At 42.0% G+C, this 20966-nt stretch overlaps 1 protein-coding gene across 1 annotated transcript in view; it reads left to right on the top strand.

Moving 5' to 3' along the window:
* The window catches only part of hcn4 (hyperpolarization activated cyclic nucleotide-gated potassium channel 4), a 95761-nt gene extending 91944 nt beyond the window's left edge, over positions 1–3817 (top strand). The window contains exon 8 of the mRNA XM_061711249.1: positions 1057–3817. Within this exon, the coding sequence (XP_061567233.1) occupies positions 1057–3338 (2282 nt within the window). The 3' untranslated portion in view covers positions 3339–3817. The remainder of the gene's footprint in view (positions 1–1056) is intronic.
* The last annotated feature ends 17149 nt before the right edge of the window (positions 3818–20966 follow it).

The raw sequence follows: 20966 nt of genomic DNA, 5'->3' as shown, positions 1-20966 counted from the left end.
CAGGTTGGGGTGCCGGGTCGGGGAAAGTTTGAGAAGGGGCAGGGTTTAAGCTCAGTAAAGCTCAAATCTGTCTCTGGCTCTGTCTACACCTTAAAGCGTGATAGCTAGGTTTACACGCACAGCAATATTATGACTATTGACCTGAAAAAGAATACATTTCAATCTCAGTGCTTACATGACTTTCATGTTGGAAATTCTGTTCGTATTTCCTGTTTACATGCTTACAAATTTATAATCCTGTTAGTGATTTGTGTACAAATTAGGTCTCCCTTTCCCACTGCAATATCTGCATTAATATCCCTCAGAACACAAAATGTGTGTTTTGTTTTGAGCATTTAGTTTTATAGCGACATTGCTGAAGTTTAGTACATGCATCAGCTGTGTGTGTGTGTGTGTGTGTGTGTGTGTGTGTGTGTGTGTGTGTGTGTGTGTGTGTGTGTGTGTGTGTGACAAAACATCATAAAAATAGCAATATGATTCAATTGTGTTCTGTACATGTCTAAATAATATGATTAATATAAAAATATTCCTCATAGCTTAATTTGATCTTATTCATATTTAGATGGTAAGAAAAAAGCTCTTTAGATGTCAGTGCCTTAATCAAAATGAGAACTTATTTACTTATTTATGACTTTTGCTGTGCATGTTAATGTACCTAGGGTTTGATTTATGCTTTATTACTGCTGAACAAGTAATTAAAGTAAAGGTGAACCAATATACAAACTGCCATGCATCATGTGGTGTTATTGCTTTGTAGTTTTTTTTATTCTACCCCTTTTATGCTTTTTCTTTAGCAATTCTGCCCTTTCTTATCTCTTTGTCAGCTCTCTGTCCCCCCTTTCCCCAGGTTTGATTTTTAGTTATAAATGTGTCTGTTATTTTTATTTATAGCCCACTTTGTGCCACCCTTGTTCACTGGAAAGGGTTGTTAGATAATGCAGAGGTTCTTTATTTCAAAACTGCCTGTTATGTTTACTTTCATTGTTATGTTATCTCTCTCACGTGTCACTCTCTGTGTTTCTTTATTTGTGTTTTTCTGGGCATGTGCTTTTAAAGGCAAGAAAAACTCCATCCTGCAGCACAAGGTACAACATGACCTCAGCTCCGGTGCTCTCAACTACCAGGAAAATGAGATCATCCAGCAGATTGTGCAGCACGACAGAGATATGGCTACCTGTGCCCACCTCATGCAGAATGCTCCACCGCAGTCGCCTCCCTCCCCTACCCCTGTCATCTGGGCCCCCTTAATCCAGGCTCCTCTTCAAGCTGCAGCGGCCACCACCTCAGTTGCTATCGCGCTGACACACCATCCTCATCTCCCATCAACGCTCTTCAGACCTCCAGTGTCCGTGCTTGGGTCCCTGAAGGATCCACCAAGCCGACTTAAGAAGTTCCAGTCATTTCTTCCTTCAGCCACAGCACCTGACTCTGCTGGGGACTCCCCCTCTAGCACACCCTCTAAGCTGGGCACAGGGGTGGACATGCCATTGCTGGCCTCTTTTCGGGCCCGCCAGACGACGTCAGGTTCTGGGATAACTGGCTCTTCCCAACATGCCTCAGGTAGTGTAGACCAGCGGGGACCTAATGGGTCTGGATCTAGTGAATTAGGGGCCTTTGTCTTCCCTTTTGGTCCATATCCATCTTCTGATTCACCGCCATCTAGTATGGCCCAGCTACACCCACAACCACAACGTCAGCAATCTTTTCGGTCCAACAGCCCACCTCTTTCAAACCTCTTCCATCAAAGATCTACAAGTGGTAGCACAGGATCAGGACTTAGTGGAGGGGCAGTTGGAGCATGTGGCGGTGCTACAGGATGGTCTACAGCTGGAGCGGTTGGAGGTTCTGTTGAAGGAGCCACTGGAGGGGATACTGCCTGGGAGGACTTTACAATTGGGGTAACAGACATCACTCCTGGGGAACATTTTGGCTTAAAAACAGCCACTGATAGATCAGTATGTGGGATTCTAGGAGAAACAGTTGGAGGACAATCAGAAGGATCGATGGGTCCTGCTTGTGGCAGGTTCACGGGTGGGACATCAGGTGGGTCAATAACGGGTGTTTCCTGTTGCTCAATACAAGATAAAGCAAGGAGATCAATAGGAGGAACTATTAGAGGATCAATTGGAAGAGCTTCTGGAGGATCAGTGGGTGGGATTCTTGGAGAATCACCAGTGGTGACAACAAGTAGTGGGGGATCATTAGGGAGGATCAGGGATGGATCATTCAGAGTTGTTTCCAGTGAAACCTCAAGAGGGGCACTTGGAGGAGTTTGTGGTGATTTGGCTGTAGGTAATCCTGGAGGATTGCTAGGAAGAGCTTCTGGCGTAGCAACAACTAGCAATATAGCAGGAGGTTCAATTGAGCCAGGGGGAGGAGTCCCCGGAGGACGTACAGGCAGGGGCGTAGGACGTGTAGTAGGAAGCCAAGGAGAAGGAACTACAGCTTGCTCTGTTGGAGCCTCTGGTGGAATTACAACTGGATTCATGAGTTCTTCTCGATGTCAGAGTCCTACAATTAGTGGCTCTTCCATGCCATTTTCTGATCAGCTTCTCCATACTCAGACACTTCCCAAACCTCCTCAAGTGGCTCCTCTCCAGCAGTTTGCTGGAGGGGGCAGGACTAACAGTGGCATAAACCTTTTCCAACCTACCCTTCAAAGTTCCCCATCATGCACGAAAGGACAACATGGTCAACAGCCTGCTGAAGGTTCCCCATCTTCCCTGAGCCATGTTAACCTGACAGGCCTCCAGTCTGGATGTTGGCCTCATCAGATATCATTAGAGAGGTCTGCACTGGCTTCCCTCGCCCAGTACGGTTCAGCAAACGCCTCTCCCTGCCTTACCCCAGTGGCCCCAAGTCCCACTATTCAAAGTCCAGTGACAGGCAGGACTTTCCACTACAGTGACCCTTCAAGTGCCACAGGATCCCATAGTTCTTTGCTGATGCCTCAGTCCCCCCACCTTTCACAGCTTCCCAGCCAGCAACATACAGCAGGGAGAGATTCTCCTCTGGGTTGCTTTTCCGAGGACCTAAAGTTTTTATCCAGCTCGCACCCATCTCTACCCCAGGAGGTGGCCCAGGCCTTTGGCCACCAAACTCCTCGCTCCTCTGTGGAATATTACCCGTCACCCTTTTCTTCACCTACTCTTGTGCCCAAACCCTGTAGCTCAATACCGGGGCACCTAACTCCTCCGAGACAAATGTCTCCAGGGCACCCTCACCAGACTCAATCTCCTGGGGCCTCATTGGCTGTGTCTTCACGGAGGGGCTCTGTGGCCCACTTGTCAGATCTTGAACCTCAGACTGTCCGTTCGAAACTCCCTTCCAATTTGTGAGGATTGATCACACCCTCCTGTGCTTTCCTGAAATGAAAGACACAAACTATTTCCACTTGTTTCCTTCTTTTTTGTCCTCAGACTTCATTGTGTTCCACCTCTCATTTTATCAAGATTTTAAATTTACTGTGATTTAAAAAGAACTCTACCAGGTAACTCAGAGCTCTAAAATAGTATTTGTTATATGCGTTGTCCTTTTTTATTCAACATACTGTATATAAATAGAGATATATTTAAATTATAAGTTAATCAAAGGGGTAGGAGGGTGTGAAATTAGCTCACTTTGAAGGACAGTCTTTTTCTTTATTTCTATGACTATGCCAAATTCATCTGGTGATTTTTGGGAAATTAATCAGTGACCTACACAATATCACTCTTTTTTGCAGGAACCTATGCACTAATACCTGCATGTATAAAGGTTTTTTTTGTGTGTTTTAAAATAATTATCTACATTTTTAGCAAAAACAACATGCTTTGAGACAGGATGATTCTTGTACCATATTGGGGATCACATATTGTTGATCCTTAAATATATATATAAATATATATATATTAGATTGTACTTATTTATTCTATGTATAAACTTTTTGAAACCTTGAGAAATGGCAATGAGATTTTAGAAAACCAAAAAGACTTCCTGTGGAATAACAGTTCACCTTTCTGTGATCCGTTGATCCTTACTTTATATCACTTTATGGTATTAATACTGTTTTTTGAAGGAGAAGAGAGGGTATTGAGGAGCTGCCCCTCCATCTCAATATTTAGACATGAGGGACTGGCTTTCTCCGGAGTCCTAAACCATATCCTACCAAACTCACTTTGTCTTCCAAGCTCATGCCACTAATGTGTGTTAAGTATGTTTTGTTTTTCTTCCTGACTGTGTGCAGGTGTCAAAGTTTGAATGTTAGAATAAGAGAGAAAGAGTGGAGCAGTCAGATGCAAGGAGAAGGTTTTGCGATTCTGATCAAAAGCAAATTTGCCTTTTTTCCACTAAACCCAGGATTTCCATTAACCACAGCTTGTGTGATGCATTACATAGCACTAATAACATCCAAAATCAGAACTACATAACAAAATCCACTGGGGAACTGAATACACCAACACTAAACTTCTCCCTACAGGCTTCCCGTACATAGGTCTAAAAATACAAACCTGAAGTGAAAGCTGTATTCAGTTTGTGTACTAAATAAATACTGATTATGTTCCGCACAAGCTGAAATATTAGAAAAGTACAGGAAGTATGCCATTTGGTATTTCATGTGTACATTACACCTTTTGCTGTGACTGCTATTCTTTCAACCGAGAACTGTCTCATCACTGAAGGCTAGTACTGATTTTGAGATGCTGAATGTATGTACATGTATTAATGCTTGAAGTATGTACTGTAGCTATGGTAGATGCACTGAAGGCACATTACCCAAGGGGGTTAAGAGACTGTTCTGTAACTGAAAAGGTCACTGATTCCATATCTTTGATGGATGTTATCATCAGCAGCCATGTCAATTGATAAAGTGTCCTTAAACAAGACACAGAACCACTGGCCAAATTGTTCATGTGGGAATCTGGATATGTTTCTCAGTCAGCTGTCTCCAACAGCCCCTTCTCTGTACTTTAAAGGCCCCATAATGTAAAATGATCTTGTACAACTGCACACTGCTGCGCCAAGCCTGGGAGAAATTGCACATTGCTCATATTATACTACTTTAAAAAAGTACAGTTGTTGAAAAAGCATTGAAAACTGTTTTGGGTTTTTTTTTTTCTTACATTTTGGGACAAGAAAATTTGGATCTTCTTGAAACAGTGCCGAATGTATACTACAGTACATATAATTAAAGTTCTGTTTCAGAAAATAGGTTTTTGGTCTGTGGCGAACATGCATCATCCATTCTTGTTTATTCCTGTTTATCTCCTGGAGACCCTATTGGCTCTTTTCAGCAGGGGTTCACCCTGGACAGGGCCAGAAATAGACAAACAACCACATGATCACTCCTATGGCCAGTTTAGAGTCACCAATTCACCTAAAATCCAATGTTTATGGACTGTGAGAGCAAGCTGGAATAAACAAAGAAAATGCACCATATAGTAAGGCCGTTACCAGGAACTGAACTGTGCTCAGACTATCTATCCAGAATATTTGTCTATCCAGTTAATGTCATTTAAAATAAATCTTTTTAAATCTTTTTTTCTTCTTGTATTGGACATAAAAACCCGAGAGATGTGTCTCCAACGAAATTTTAGGATTTTCAGCAAAACATTTGATTTTCACTGCAGCTCAGTCCCACACTGCAAAAATTCCTTTTCTTAAAAAGGTACAAAAAAATACAAATAAAAGCCTGTTTTAACCAATATGAAGACTGTTTTAGACTATTTTGGTTGTTTTAAGAATTCTGGTCAAGAAAGTTTTCCTTGCCCATTTGCTTAAAACAAGACAATTTTGACTAGATTAAGGGAATATTAGGGTTTTTTTCTGGAGAGGCTGTTTTTGCAGTGTAGATGAATAAGCAATTATTTAAAAATTGACCCCATTTTGAAATGATTTCAATTAAAAATTATAGAATCATTTTCAGTTCCATGCCAAACCCCATTATGGAACCCAAAGTAATGACACAAATCACTCCAGAAGTAAAGACATTAATATTATTATTATTATTGCCATCACATTTGGTGTTGAGTATGTCAACAAGATTAATAAGGTACTATTTCAAAGAGGATTGAACTTCTGCTTGTCCAAATATGTAAGTACAATGAAGGTTCTGATCAGATGTACTGTATGTCTTCCACTTTATATAGAAGATGGTTCTCAGATTATTCAGATTTTTTTCAAAAAACTAAATTTAAGTAGTGTTTGTTTGTTTTTTTACATTCTCAGAAAGCCCTGCTCTGGTTACGCACACTGTTCCCACTGTTAAAACCCCCGAAGGGGACGATGATATGAGCTACATGTTTCTGTGTAGCTCATCGCCAAGACAGACCCAGGTCCCACTTAGACAGCTGAGTCCCCAACTCAGTCACAGCACTCAGCCACAGCAGCCTAATTTAACAAGACATATTTGTAATCCCTTGACCCTAACACGCTATCATAGGGAGGTGACCACACTGTCCCCTCATTACAGTTTCATGAAGTCCTTATAACAAGGTGGCACACGTTGCACAACTGCATATTTGCAGACATGCACGCATCAACAAGGTCTTCTCCCTCACAAGAAATAAAGAAAAAAAAAGCTTATCCACTGCATATTACAAAACTGAAACATCTCTAACTAAATTTTCAATGAACAAATCTATGACTGATTGATTTTCCACTTTTCTTGATCCATTCAGATCTTCCAGGGCAATTTGCGACTCTAAGTTCAACATTTGTGACAAGAGATTGAACACACAGTAGGATTTTGTTGGATGCACACTCACACTTTACAGAGGAGATGATCTCTCATAGGCATTGCTATCGCAGGCTTCATAACATATTGGGCAACACTGTTATTAGATACCAACACTCCTCTATTACAGAGGGATTGTCTCTTGGAGCCACATAATTGTATTTTAAAGAACGTTGTGTAACATTTCAGGTCGTGTGTGTGCTGATTAATAATGTATTCCCCCATGATCTGAGCATCGTTACTTTGATGTCATTCTGTTGTCAGTTTATCAACATTGCCTCAAAGGTCCCATGGAATCGAGTAACAATAATGGAGTTAACGAGTGCACCTCAATGCAGTCTTTTATCAGCCATTCAGTTAAAATGAAGGAATGAACAACTGACGTGTCACTAACAGGGTTCAGAGGAAGAGCTTGCAGCACAAACTTGGAATTATAAGTTACAGAGCTTCATTTGCTGGAGAAATTGTAAAGATTCATGGATTTTTTTTTGCACTTTTCTTCTTGCATTGAGACAGATTGTGTCACCAGTGTCGAGGGCAGTGCTTTGTTCACCTCTCCTGCTTGTAAAATGTTGCATACCTCTGCCATAGACAGCTATTTGGGCAGACTTTCCCTTTGGTCCACCGTGTGGTCCACGGAAATAGGGGCCAGTATAGCGTTTGAACCGTTCCACATCTGAAACGATGATCATCTGTGCATATAGCGGGCTTTAGAGGCTCTAACGTCATGTACCAGAGTGATGTGCCCGAGGACATCAGGGAAAGGTTTCCCCTTTTCCTCAGAATATATGACCTAACGGGGACGTGGAGCCGGAGAACAGTTTGAAGGCGGTCTGTGAGACAAAGGTGCTGATGTGAGGAGACATTGATGCGCAAAGGGAATTATGTAGTTGGACACTGAGCCACAGGGAGGACAGGTATACAGGCAGGCTCTCCATGAGGTATTAAGCTGATGGGCTTTTTTTGGCTTGTCGCTCCCTTTCTTATGATTGGTTCTGAGTGCTTGCGGGTGTTTTTCACTCGGTTATTGACTGAAAGGATATGAAGGAAAGCTTTGAGCGTTGTTAGTTTGTGTTTCGGGATGTTTACGTATGTGGTTGGGTTCCCCACACTACCTGCCAAGGTCAGTGGTGTTGGGGGAGGAGGGTAGGACAAAGGAGGCCAGAGTTGAGTTGGGGATCATGCAGGGATTGATTAGTCGGTCTGAATTTTACTCTGTCCTTTAACTAAAGCAAAAATTAAACAAACAAAAAATAAGGGGTGTAAGGAAGGTATTGGTGCACTGTTAGCTAAATCCTTCACCGTCAGTTAGAGCCAGCACGACCAATTTATTTCTTGTCCGTTTCCCTTTTACCCCTTTGCAAAATCTCCTGTCTTGGCCACTTCCTGTAAGAAAACCGCAGACATTTATTAAATTGAGGAAAGCAGTTTTTGATTGGTGATCACGAAGCTTTGATATTATGTACTGAAAAAGAGAAAAAGTTCATAATCCTCAGGGTCATGAAATATCAAGTCACAGAAAAACCATGTAATCCTTTATTCCAAGTAAAGATCTGAAAATAGCCAGAATTGGAGTAACAGAATTTCCACCTAACAGCCATGTTTATTCTTCAAGCAGATTTTCTATTTCCATCATCCCAGACTATTTGCCACAGCTGCATCTGTAGCATAATGGAGCACCGAGACAATGTCTTTCAGAGGAATCAGCTGGGAATTAGATAAGGAGGCTTACAAACTTTGTGTTTTTTGAGCGAGGCGAATAAAGAGAAACAACGGTGACTCACTCTCTCATGCAGAGAAACGTTTTCATTATGTCTCCCCGTGTCACCCATCTAAACATGGGAAGTAGATGCTTGTTTGAGAGCAATGAAGGAGGCAGCAGTGAAGGGCATCTGAAAAAAAAATCAAGAGAACTGCTGGCGTTCTGTACAAATGCTCTCTTTTTCAGAAAACACTACAGTCGAAACAGTGGGAAACCCTGTGAGATATGTTTATTTTAATTCCGTGCATTGATACGAACGCAATGTGTTGCTGCGCTTCCACCGAGTCAAATCTAGGTCAGGGTTACGCGGTCTTTGCATTATAAAATTCACACAAATGATCTGGAAAGTGGTGATTGTTTCCTTCCTGCATGGCTGCACGCATAGTCCCACCCTGCTAAATGGGCTTTGAAGCAGGTCTGAGTCCCTTATGGCACCTCTGTACCATTTCCAGTTCTGTGAGGAAATCTAAGCTGCCCTCTCCGCTCGCGCTGCCCTCCTCACCCATTAAGATAAGTAGGTGAATTGGCAATGCACACCAAGGAAATGAGTTGCTGTGATTGAGGATTAGATTGTAGCGGCAGTGTAATTGAACATGTAATTCTGTCATGGCAGGGAGGAGGAAAGTGTCTAGTGTATTTTTTTTCTTTTGTCAAGACCCTAGCTATTTATCCACGACAAATTATGCCCATCCTTCTATGAACTGTTTTTTTTTGTTTGTTTTTTTTGCATGCAAGCATCCGAATCAGGCGTTAATTGGACCTAATATGAAGATTGCTACCTTTGGTGAGAGATGGTTATTGTAGCGTGAAAAGCCACTGACCCTCGTTGCTGCTGCTCCACTGAGGTGGAATGACACCAGAGTAACATTATTGCAATCACGGAGTGGGCTGTTAGGGAGAGTTACTGTAACCTGAATAGGACCTGGTTTAGGAATACCGTGCAGCAGTAGTTTAATCCTTCAGGTCAACGGCGCCGTACGAGCCACTGGGCACGAGTCTCTCACTGTAGGTGTCGGTGTAAAGTCGTCGATTCGTGAGCAAATTCAAAACGTGCGTCTTTTAATCTAATTAGATACACATTGCAAGTTTTAGATAATGCAGAATGCATGATGTGTGTTTCTGTCTTTTACTTGCAGCCGGTCAACTCTGTTTTGAGGCCAAAGGTGGGGCTGCTCTTCGCTAGATTAGTGAGGTTGGGGGTGGGAGGGGAGGAGGAAACAGAAAGGGCATATTTAGAGTCTATTTGGAGAGATGAGGGGTTTACATTAGAGGAAAAAAAAATCCTGCCTCACTGAGCTGTCTTTCATTTGCTGAAGTACATACTATAATTCCACTTAATCTGATGTTGGGAGCATAATGTTGACAAGGTACTCACTTATACAGATTTATATATTTGCATAGGACCTATTTATATTTCTGTATTTATTTTAGACTCTTACTAAGTGATATCAGCACTATACCAGATAATTATAAGCAATTAACACCAAATTGTGTCTATGTATAGCGTTCATAACAAGTCCGTCATTTTTAAGGACACCTGTCATTTGCATTGTATGATCTCTTTTCTTTACTACGGCGCAGGAGGGGGATGTTTTCAATATGATACTACAGATGGAGACTTTCAACATGAAGGATCAGCCTTTTTGTTTCATGGACGCAGTGACTGGTTCAGCACTCCTCGTGAGGACTCACGCCCTGTTGAAGAGGACAGTAAATCGACTGCTTTGCTATTGATCAACGGATATCTATTTTTTTTTTCTTGTGTTTAACAAGGGAACTATGGGGGGGGGGGGGGGGGGGGGAGCAATAAGTGAACTGTGCAGATGTGGTGTGACGCCGTGGGTAATAGTGGGACATTGCGCCGACCCACACGACAACCACAGAGACACAGTTGCGGTGGTTGTTCTTATGTGTGACAGTAAAAGCAGCAAACTGTCGATAAGCACATATACTGGATGAAATAAAATTGAACAAAATAAAACATAAGGAATACCCACTTCGAGTTTTCTTTTCTTTTTTTTGTCTCCCTCTTTATGACATATAGCACGCTGCCAGCTGCAGTCACTAAATCTCTTAAACGTGACGTAGGGCTGGGTGATTTTGGACAAAAATAAAATCCAGATTTTTTTCTCTGAAAACCCGATTTCCGATTTCGATTTTTTTAGTAAAACTACAAAAGACAATGGAATAAATTCTTTCAAATATTTTATCTTTATTTTTAAAGAAAAATAGCAAACAAATTTCCCTATTGGGAATGAAGTGCAATTGAAAGATACTGTAAATCCTCCTTGAGTTTAGTAAAGTGACAACATTTACAATATTCTTGACCAAACAAAGATGACTAGACGAGCTCTGTCTGTAATGCAGCCAGCTGCAAAAAAGGAAAATCGATTTTCCGATTTTCCTTTTTTTAACATCGATTGTGATAAATAAATCTGATTTAGATTTAAAATCGACTAATCGCACAGCCCTAACGTGACGTAGTAATATATACGCACAGCGCTTAAGAACCTTTCACATGTTGCAAGAAATTGCAAATGTCATGAAATATGTTTCCTACTTGCTTGTGATTCTTATTATTATCCAAGTTTTATGCACAGAGGCAACCACTCGGATTCACACAAAGAGCGGTCAAGAGACAGGTGAAGCTCCTCAAAATGCTGGAAATGTTGTGCGGACTGTAAAAAAAAAAAAGAGGACAGTCTGCGTCTGCCCCTGTGAGCACTCAGCCATCTGCTTCATTAGAATTCCCCCTTGAGGTAACCTTCCTTTCTCCAAGAGGAACTCATTGTAAGTGAAGGGCTTTGTTTTAGATTGTCAATTGTAATTACGCATTATTGTCCTCTTCTGATGTGTTCTTGCTGAGAGGAGAGGAGCTGGCTTTCAGCCACCCGCTTGGCATCTCATGGCAACACAAAAATGCACACGGGAGCGGGGCGTAAACACCGGATGGCACGTTTGCCGCTTTATTCCACCTCTTTGTATATAGTGAGTCAGATGGGCGAGGTCGTGATGACATCCGAGCGGCTGAAGCAGCAGCCACGGAGGGATGAGCAGCCCTAAAGTCTTCCTCTGCAGCATGTGGGATTATCTGTTTTTAGTTCTTCTTGGGTCACACTCACCAGTAATTAATACTGCCATTATCCCAGAGACGTCGGGGTGAACGCTAGCCCCTTTTCAGATAGTCTCTTTCAACTTGACACCAGTGCAGAAATAGGACATGGCTTGACTTTTACATAAATAAGAAAATGTTAATAATGGCATCTTAGAAGGACATGGAGATTAGGGGTGTATCTTGGTATGTTAAATCTACACAGCGATCATGGATCAAAAGTCTGAATTAGCACATGAAATGTGTCATTAACTCTTCAACATCTTTCGCCCACCCCACAATCTCCTACGTCTGTTAGATTTCTAGACTATTTTTACATGTTTTTATCTTCTATATCTTTTGATGCTCGTTGCATGTAGACCTGGCACCATATTTTTTTGGCATCCGAAGGCCCAAAGCACTCAGCACATCCAGTAACTACAGCATATCCGTATTAGTGCTTCCCCCCCAGCCCCTCTCGAAAATCCTACCATCAAAGCCTTTTGACATCTGCCAGTTTGTTTGCAAATATTGTTCAAATGCCAACTTTGCAATGTTTTCTTCTTGTGACAGTGTGCTCGCGTGCGTCCGTTCACGTGAGCAACTCTGTATTAGCGTGTGTGTGTGTGCATCTGGTGGGATTAAGTTCATAAAAGCATACGCAGGACGAGTGGCCAAAGGTTGCCACCCTGATGTCCCCTCTCATGTCTCATTCTGCCAGCACTCCAACCCCCTAAAAAAGCCTGAAAACTCTGCTTCTTTCTTATTCTGCTGAGAAGTTTCAGTTTGTCAGGCCGTTATGTGTCCTAGTCAGAGGCAGAGGCTACAGCTGACGGTTGCTGAATCGCAGGGGTCGTAGTCGAAATAAAAGGGCTGTTAAGGTGATAATATGAAGCTGCAACCAAGATAATGGTGTCCACCATCGGGTGAAGATGTGTGAAATGACATTAGCTCAGTGGTAAATCTGTCAAAATGAATTTCCTTGTGTATTATTAACTCCAAAGATGGGGGGAAAAGATTTACTCAGGCAGGCACAATCCTTAGCCGCTTTACATCTTTGTATCATCTTACTTTTTTAAACCCTTTCTGCTCTTTGGTTCCTGGTTCCTCATATTTAAGAAGGGAACCATGCCCTTTATTGCTATTCAAGTGTATCTATTTCAAAATGAAGTCAAGTTTAGGATTTTACATAAAGACTGTGATACGAGCGTTCAAACGTTTGGGCTTTTGATGATCTTATAGTAACATCTTAACATATTCTGAGCTGGTGCAACATGCAGTATTACCTTTTGAGTGACCTACATGTTCCATAAGCATTAACAAGACATGGATTTCGTAAGCATAATGACAAAGTCAAGAATTTCGGGTTTTAAAATGGGTTTTATTTTATTTTTGATTGCTGTTTTTTTTTTTTTTTTTTTTTTACAAATACATATTATTAAAGGGTCTGATCTAATGATGCAAATTCATTGCATCAATAGTGATAGTCTTGTGGTACATGTAATGGCCTGGGGATTACTCTTAAAATGATTAATAGATTTGGTTAATTACACGATTTCAGTGCTTCCTGACACAGCTATACTCGCATGCACTTAGACGAATGTAAATACATCAGATTATGTTCTCGTTTTTTCTTTGTTAACCCTCTCTGGCCTTTTCCAGGTCATCTGGTGAGTGTTAATCGAAACCGAGAGAGACAGACTTTGATGTGTTGATGTGCTGCCTTCAGCTGTGACCCCGCTGTGATATGTCAACACAAGAACCAGTGGCTCAAGTTGTCACCTTGCCATCTGCTAATAATCTGTCCTAAATATCCGCTTCGAAGCACAACCTATTCCCGCCTCCCTTCAGAAAAAAAAAAAAAAACTCCCAGAGCCTGATACAGGCAGCTGCCTATTTCTGACTCGGAAGGCTTAAATCCTGACTGCAATGCTCATAAAATGTTTAAATACTGTATATTGAGTTGGTGTTGAGATTGAATTGCAGAGATTAATTCCAAAATGTGGTATCTGCTCTGTCCAAGATAGAAGCTCTTTTCTGCTATAAAATTATTGTTGACATCTCATTGAAGTATTCCATATAGAGCAGGGGTCGGCAACCCAAAATGTTGAAAGAGCCGTATTGGACCAAAAACACAAAAAATAAATGTCTGGAGCCGCAAAAAATGAAAAGTCTCGTATAAGCCTTAGAATGAAGACAACACAGGCTGCATGTATCTAAATTAGTTAGAACTTGGGGGAGATTTTTTTTTCATTATGTGCTTCGAGAAAAAAGTTGAAATGTCGAGAAAAAAGTTGAAATGTCGAGGAATTAGTCAAAATTTCGTGAAAAAAGTCGAAATGTCGAGAAAAAGTCGAAATGTCGAGAAAAAAGTAAAAATTTCGAGAAAAAAGTTGAAATCTCGAGATTAAAAAGGAAAGGAAAAAGGAAGAAAAAAAGAGAGAAAAAAGGAAAAAAAGAAGAAAAAAAGAAGAAAAAAAGAAGAAAAAAAGAAGAGAAAAAAGAGAAAAAAAAGAAAAGAATAAGAAAAAAAAAAAGAAAAAAAGGAAAAAAAAAGGTCAAACATTTTTGTAAAAGCTCCAGGGAGCCACTAGGGCGGCACTAAAGAGCCGCATGCGGCTCTAGAGCAGCGGGTTGCCGACCCCTGATATAGAGAGATATTTTGGGGGGTTTAATTTCAAGCAGAGATATCTTAACTGTTGGTTTTACAGATGATACCATGCAAGCTGACATTTTATCATCACAACGAAATTACAAAGAGGCCACATACATCTGAATATACAGGGGAGGCTATAGTCATATAACTTCTCTTCTAAAAATAAAAGTGTGAAAAGAAACCCAGCGGAACTAGTCAGAGAAAGAAGAAAATACAATTTTCTTGTATTTAGCAGTTATAATCCTCCATGACTGGTGGTCCCTGCAACCCTGCCACCCTTCTCCACTCCCTCCACCTTCTCCCCTCTAGTGAGGGCTGATGGGGAGAAAGCCCTTCGTTCCTCACATCCTTCTACCTTCCCCCCAGGCTCCTCAGACGGTGCATCTCTCACTTTGCCATTCCTTGTTTGTCACAAACACATCCCCCTCCTATTCATCCCTGCAGCCATTGTTCACTCTTTATCATATTAGCCCATGCCCTTGAGCATTTGGCAGCCCAACACAGCCTTTGAACTTAAGAGGGAGAGCAGACCAGGGCAACCATGCCATAAATCATATGGGTTTAAATTCTGAGGGTAAATGACCTGGCAATGAACCACCGGCAGGTATTAGACTGCGAAGTGTCTAGAATGGCTGCTTTGGTAGACTTTCTTGTTATCTTTCTATTTGTTTGTGTCACGGTTGGTGTTTGTTGAGGACCCAAACGCAGGAGAGCAGGAGTTGCAAAAAAGCAGGATTTATTTAGAAAAAGCCAAACTAAAAGCGCTGCAGAGCAGGATACAAAACAAGACCATGAACGTGAACGTGGCTACAAAAACCTGACGAGGTAGAAACAGTACGGACCGACAGGGAGTAGGGGAATGACAAGACCAGATATACACAGGGGATAACGAGACACAGGTGCAGACAATCAGGACAGATTGGAAACAGGAGGGACAGAACTGAAACTCAAAAACTGGGGGGAAGTGTCAAACCCTGACAGTTTGTTTGTTTGTTTTTCTGTGGCATTGAAAACCGCCAAATATTAGCAGCACAATATAACTTGTGACAGAATCCTACCGCTGCGTGTGTCAGCCATGCATAGCTGGGGGAGGCACGATCAAATAAGCCACCATATGGATCTGGAAAGGCTTAATTACACTAAGACTAGCCATTGTACAGAATAATTAAGATAGTTTGAAGTGCAATTACTGAGTTTGATACTTATTATTTTCTAACAAGTCTGCTTTGCAGGAAGCCTTCTGTTGGGGGACACAGAAGCAGAGTTTTAAAGTCAGGCAACGCTGTGAATGTCACACTGGTCCTGCTGACCGCCACGCCTCATCTCACCAGTAAAGGATTGTTCTCGCTACCAGTGGGAGGGAGAAAAATGTAGAAGATTTCCGAATCTTCAAATGTGAATCAAACAGACTTCACCAAAGTAAAACACAAAACCCAATTAGGCCCATCACTGATTTTGTAAACGAAATGTCTCTTGTCATCCAGAAAACAGATGGAATACACTGGGTGAGAGTCGGAGCGGGGGACTGCAACCGTCCTCCTTCTGTTGAGTGACCTGTAACATTATGTCATTCATCCCGGGAGAGCTGTTACACATAAGAGCCAAATCGGAATCAGTCGTGATTGTCAAACCTCCCTACTATCCGATCCTGAAAGGCCTTTCCCGGTGAATGACTTTTTTTTTTTTTCTCTTATTATGGAATGTGAATCTTCCCTTTCGGTGACCACCTCTGGTGTATTAGGAGTCAGAAATAGATCTCACTGAAAGGCTTAAAGGACTGCTGAGCAATCAGCACCACATTCGCAAAAGGAAGGCTTTGCAGGGAGGAGGAAAGCGCCCGGAGAGGAAGGAGCGAGGTAGACGATAATGAGAGCGGAGCCATAAGGGAGACCTTGAGCAAAGTTAATTAAGTTTACCACAATGGCTTCATAGCGTAAATTATAGTATACATTTGTATTGATTGATATTCTGTATTGACTAGGCCTGATCATCTTTTGACTGCAATTTTCTACATGTACTTTGAAATGACCTCCCCCTGACTCCCCCTCATGAAATATCCAATCACTTTCTGCTTTTGGAGACGTGTAAATCAACAAGGTATTTGTAGTTAGAGAAATAACAGGAATAATCGTTCAGTTGCGGCTACAAGCACCAAAAATGGCACACATACTCCTTAGGGGTTGCTCTTTTGATAAAACCATTGTGCCAAAAAAAAAAAAAAGATGGCGGCCATTTTTAAAGATGGCCGCCATCGAATATACAGTAATATTGCATTTCGCAATAAAATCCAATAGATTTGTCCTATTGGAATGATCTTGGTGTCATGTCATAACCTTTTCACTATGTAGAATCTAACTTTGGACCCATGGACTTACTTGTACCATATAACAATCCCAGAATCCTAATATTCTGCCAAAATATACGTTTTTTGTTATTGTTAAGCATGGTGGGCTGACCAAGTTTCATCCACCGGCCCATCTGTTAAAATTACTTTCTCCAGCCACTCGTACTCCATTGCCAGATGTGGCCTCAGCAGACTGGTGTATGGGGGTGTCACACCACTCTGGGGAGGAGAGGGTTTCTTCTTGGTGAAGAAGGCCGGCCGGACATTGGTGAAGGTGTCTGGAAGTTCTGGAACTCTCTTCACTATCTCTTCTCTGAACTTCAGCTTTCCACGATCTTCACCTTTGTCTTCTTTAGTTGGGTGCTGAAAAACAGAGATGCTGGTTCCATGGAAAGAAGTGGTCGCTGTCGTTGCAGTGAGGTTGTGGTCTATGTTGTCCATGGCTGATGTTGTGAACAGCCCTTTTCGCAGAACTGGTGGACAGACCACCCCGTCTTCCATGTACTTACTGACTGTTGCATCTCCCAGCTGTGCAGATATCTCTAGAACCCTGTTGTATGGAATGCTTATGCCATGCTCATCAAGCATGTCCACCAACTTTCTGGTTTCTGGTCTTTGCATAGATGGACATCCCCATGTAAACAGGGAATGGGGTCTCTCTATTTTTGGAGTGTCTGTGAGTTGCACTTCCTTTTTTGTACTGTGTGTAGCAGTTGTACTGAAGCAGCTGACCAATTGCTTGATCGGTCTTTGATGCCCCAAGCCTCAGCTGAGATTTGATGTCTGCTCTGTGTTCAAGCATGGCCACAAACTGAAGAAGACTGTGTGGAATGGCCTCCTCAATGCAACTCGCATAGAAGGTTCCATCAAATGTGAACTTGTGGTCCAACATATGTCTTCGCAAAATGTTAGCTGCTTTGCTAAGAATAATAGCTTCACTATAATAATCAGAGGCTTCTGACAAGACAAAGCCTACCTCTTTCTGGAAAGCCAAAAGAACACCCCTTCCCTGCTTGTGAGCCTCCAACTCAGGTATTTCTTACAGCAGTTTTGCCTTCAGTCTTGTGGAGTTGACAGGAGGTGCATCAACACCCAGCTGTTTCAGGCGCTGGGCATACAGGTGAACTATGTCTGTAAGTCGGAAGAATGAAGGACCCTCACCAGATTTGGTGGTCTCCACTAGATATGTGACTAGCTCTGAGAATGCCTGTGGGTGGTCACCCTCTATGGTTGCATGTTCCTTTTCCAGTCTCTTGGTGGCTCTGAGGTAGGACCTCTCTCTAGTGTACAAGTCTACCAAGCATGCAGCATGGTATTGGAGCTCCTGTGCAACAACATCTCCACAGCTCAGTCTTGCAATTAGTTTTCCATCATTTAAAGTCCGGGCACATTCATTAACCCTCTTATTGAGATTCATTTTCATAGCTTTTCTGGTCTGTTCAGAGGATGTGAGTTCTTTGTCACATACAGTATGAAACACAATGAGCTTTGAATGCTGGTTTCTGTTAAACTTGGTCTGGCATTCCACTGGCTGAGCACTCTCTGCCTTACGTTTTGAGGTTCTCACTCTTTCCAGTTCCAGTGGCCGACATGAGTTTCCTCCGTTGGGTGGCTGGACGCTCCCTTAGAGATGAGTTTCCTCCACAGGGCGGCTGGACGCTCCCTTAGAGATGAGTTTCCTCCCTTAGAGATGAGTTTCCTCCACAGGGTGGCTGGACGCTCCCTTAGAGATGAGTTTCCTCCCTTAGAGATGAGTTTCCTCCACAGGGTGGCTGGACGCTCCCTTAGAGATAGGGTGAGGAGTTCGGTCACCCGGGAGGAGCTCGGAGTCGAGCCGCTACTCCGGGCATCTGTACCGGATCCTCCTGGATCCTCCCTAGGGAGGTGTTCCAGGCATGCCCATCCTCCCTAGGGAGGTGTTCCAGGCATGTCCCTCTGGGAGGAGACCCTGGGGAAGACCCAGGACACGCTGGAGAGACTATGTTTCTTGGCTGGCCTGGGAACGCCTCGGACTCCCCTCGGAAGAGCTGGAGGAAGAGTCTGGGGTGAAGGAAGTCTGGGCATCTCTGTTGAGGCTGCTAAGCGGCGGACGATGGATGGATTGATAATCAAAATTTCACAGTGTGATGATGTGTATTTATTGAAACAAGGCCGAGGGGTTATCCTTTTACCACCATTATGCACAATAAGGTATGGGATACAACTAGGTTCGACAATAACTTATACAATCTACACCTAGCCCGATCGTTCATCCAGTATCATTTAAGTCCTGTGCGATCTGTACACCATCTGGGTAAGTCCATGAATAGTCATGCTTAGCCCCCTTACCCTTGGCTTGGCTCTCCCGCGCTGGCACACCCTGTCAATTCAGGCGCGGCTGTCTAACTAAACATCAAACTACATGTAAACTAGACTAGCTAACTGATGTGGGGCTTATTAGACAGCATTTAGGACACTGAAGCCATTACTTAGTTACACCAAACTAATGACTCAGCTCTCAGCTGATACTGAGCCCCATGCTGAGTTTCACAGCACCGGTGCCGCCAGTGTGCCCTGGCTGTGCATTGACATCCGCTCTGTTGACCACCAAACACATACACACACTAAACCTCTAACAATACTAAGGTATACACTGCCATCCATTTTACCAGTGTCAAACATAACAAAAAAAACTCAAATTTTGCAGAATATTAGGATTCTGGGACGGATATATGGTACAAGGAAGCCAAAGTATAAGTCCATGGGTCCAAATTTAGATTCTACATAATGGAAAGGTTATGATTTGACACCAAGATCATTCAAATAGGAAATGTCTATGGGATTTTGTTGGGAAATGCAATATTACTGTATATTCGATGGCGGCCATCTTTAAAAATGGCCGCCATCTTTTTTTTTTTTTTTTGGCACAATGGTTTTATCAAAAGAGCAACCCCTAAGGAGTATGTGTGCCAATTTTGGTGCTTGTAGCCGCAACTGAACGATTCACCTGTTTTCTGCCTGTTATTTCTCTAACTATTGGGGATTTTGCCCTTCTGCCTGTCAGCTCTGTAAAGCTGTAGCATTTATGTCATGATCTTATCTCTTTACAGAGCCATTGCAAAAAAAAACAACAACTTACTTGAACCACATAAATGACTTGGTTTGGGTTAAGATAAGATCGAGATTAATGTTTTCACACAAATCCACTAATAACACTCAATAACAATTAATGTTAAGTATTAATGGCTACATTTTTTTCTCTTTATTTACAAAAGGGAGGGGGGGGTCATTTTTTTTTGTCTTATGTCATACAAAATGCTTCTCTCTGTGATGATGATCGGAGTGGCCCAAGTGCTAATTTCTTGTTTTCCAAACTGACTTTTCAGAGAACCTCAAACCATATTGTCCAATAATATCTTTGTAATTGTAGTGTCTTCTGCATTAATCATCATCTGGGCTACTGGAAATCTGTCCTAAGCTTTGAAGGCAGATATCCCCATCATGCCTATAATGAGGTGCATGAAGGAGCCAAAGGGGCCCAGATGACTTAGAGGTATTAAAAGTTCAACTTTTTGTGACTTAAATGGTTGCAAGGTTTATGGGAAGTTCCTGTTTTAGCAAAGAGGAAACCTGTTTGTTTGTGTCATCTGCAAATAGTATGATTTTTTTTGAAGGTACCTTGCAAATATCATTAATATAAAGATATTGGACCCTAAACTGCCCTATGGGGGACACCACAAGCAATATCCAAGTACAAATATATAAACTCTCCCATCTTCACAAACTCTTTCCTGCCTTTTAAATAAATTCCCACCCACTGTAACATGACCCCTCTGATCCTATACCACTCCAATTCATTTAGTAATATGTCATGATTAGTTGTATCAAAAGCTTTTTTAAGATCCATATTTCAACTGCAAACTGCTTGTGTTCAATGGCATTTGCAATTGCCTCAACTTAACCTATTAATGTCACGACTTGGAGAGGTAGGACCCAGATACAGGAGACAGAGGTGGCAGGAGTTCAAAACAAAACATATTCATTAACTAAAAATGCTGCTGAGCAGGATCCAAAACAAACCTCAAAAACTAACCATGAAAAGAAACAGTATGGAGAAAACAGTAAAGACCAGCAGGGAAGAAGAGAAAGACATCACAAGATATACAAATAGGGCTTGACGAGAGACAGGTGCAATCAATCAGGGAAGATGGGAACAAAGGAAGTCAAGACAGAACTAAAACACAAGGACACAGACTTTCAAAGTAAAACAGGAAAAGACAGAAACCCAAAAACTGTGACCATCAAAGCCAGCGATGTTGAGCTGGTCGTTCTGAATCTATACCAACAATCAGAGAGTGAAAAATGTTTATCCAAGAATTTGTTCAATCTAATAATGAACAGTTTTTCTAAGATTTTAGA

The sequence above is a fragment of the Cololabis saira genome, chromosome 2 (genome assembly GCF_033807715.1).
Source record: "Cololabis saira isolate AMF1-May2022 chromosome 2, fColSai1.1, whole genome shotgun sequence".
Classification (NCBI taxonomy): domain Eukaryota; kingdom Metazoa; phylum Chordata; class Actinopteri; order Beloniformes; family Belonidae; genus Cololabis; species Cololabis saira.
Note: the sequence above shows the minus strand (reverse complement) of the source record. Positions and strands in the feature narration are given on the sequence as shown.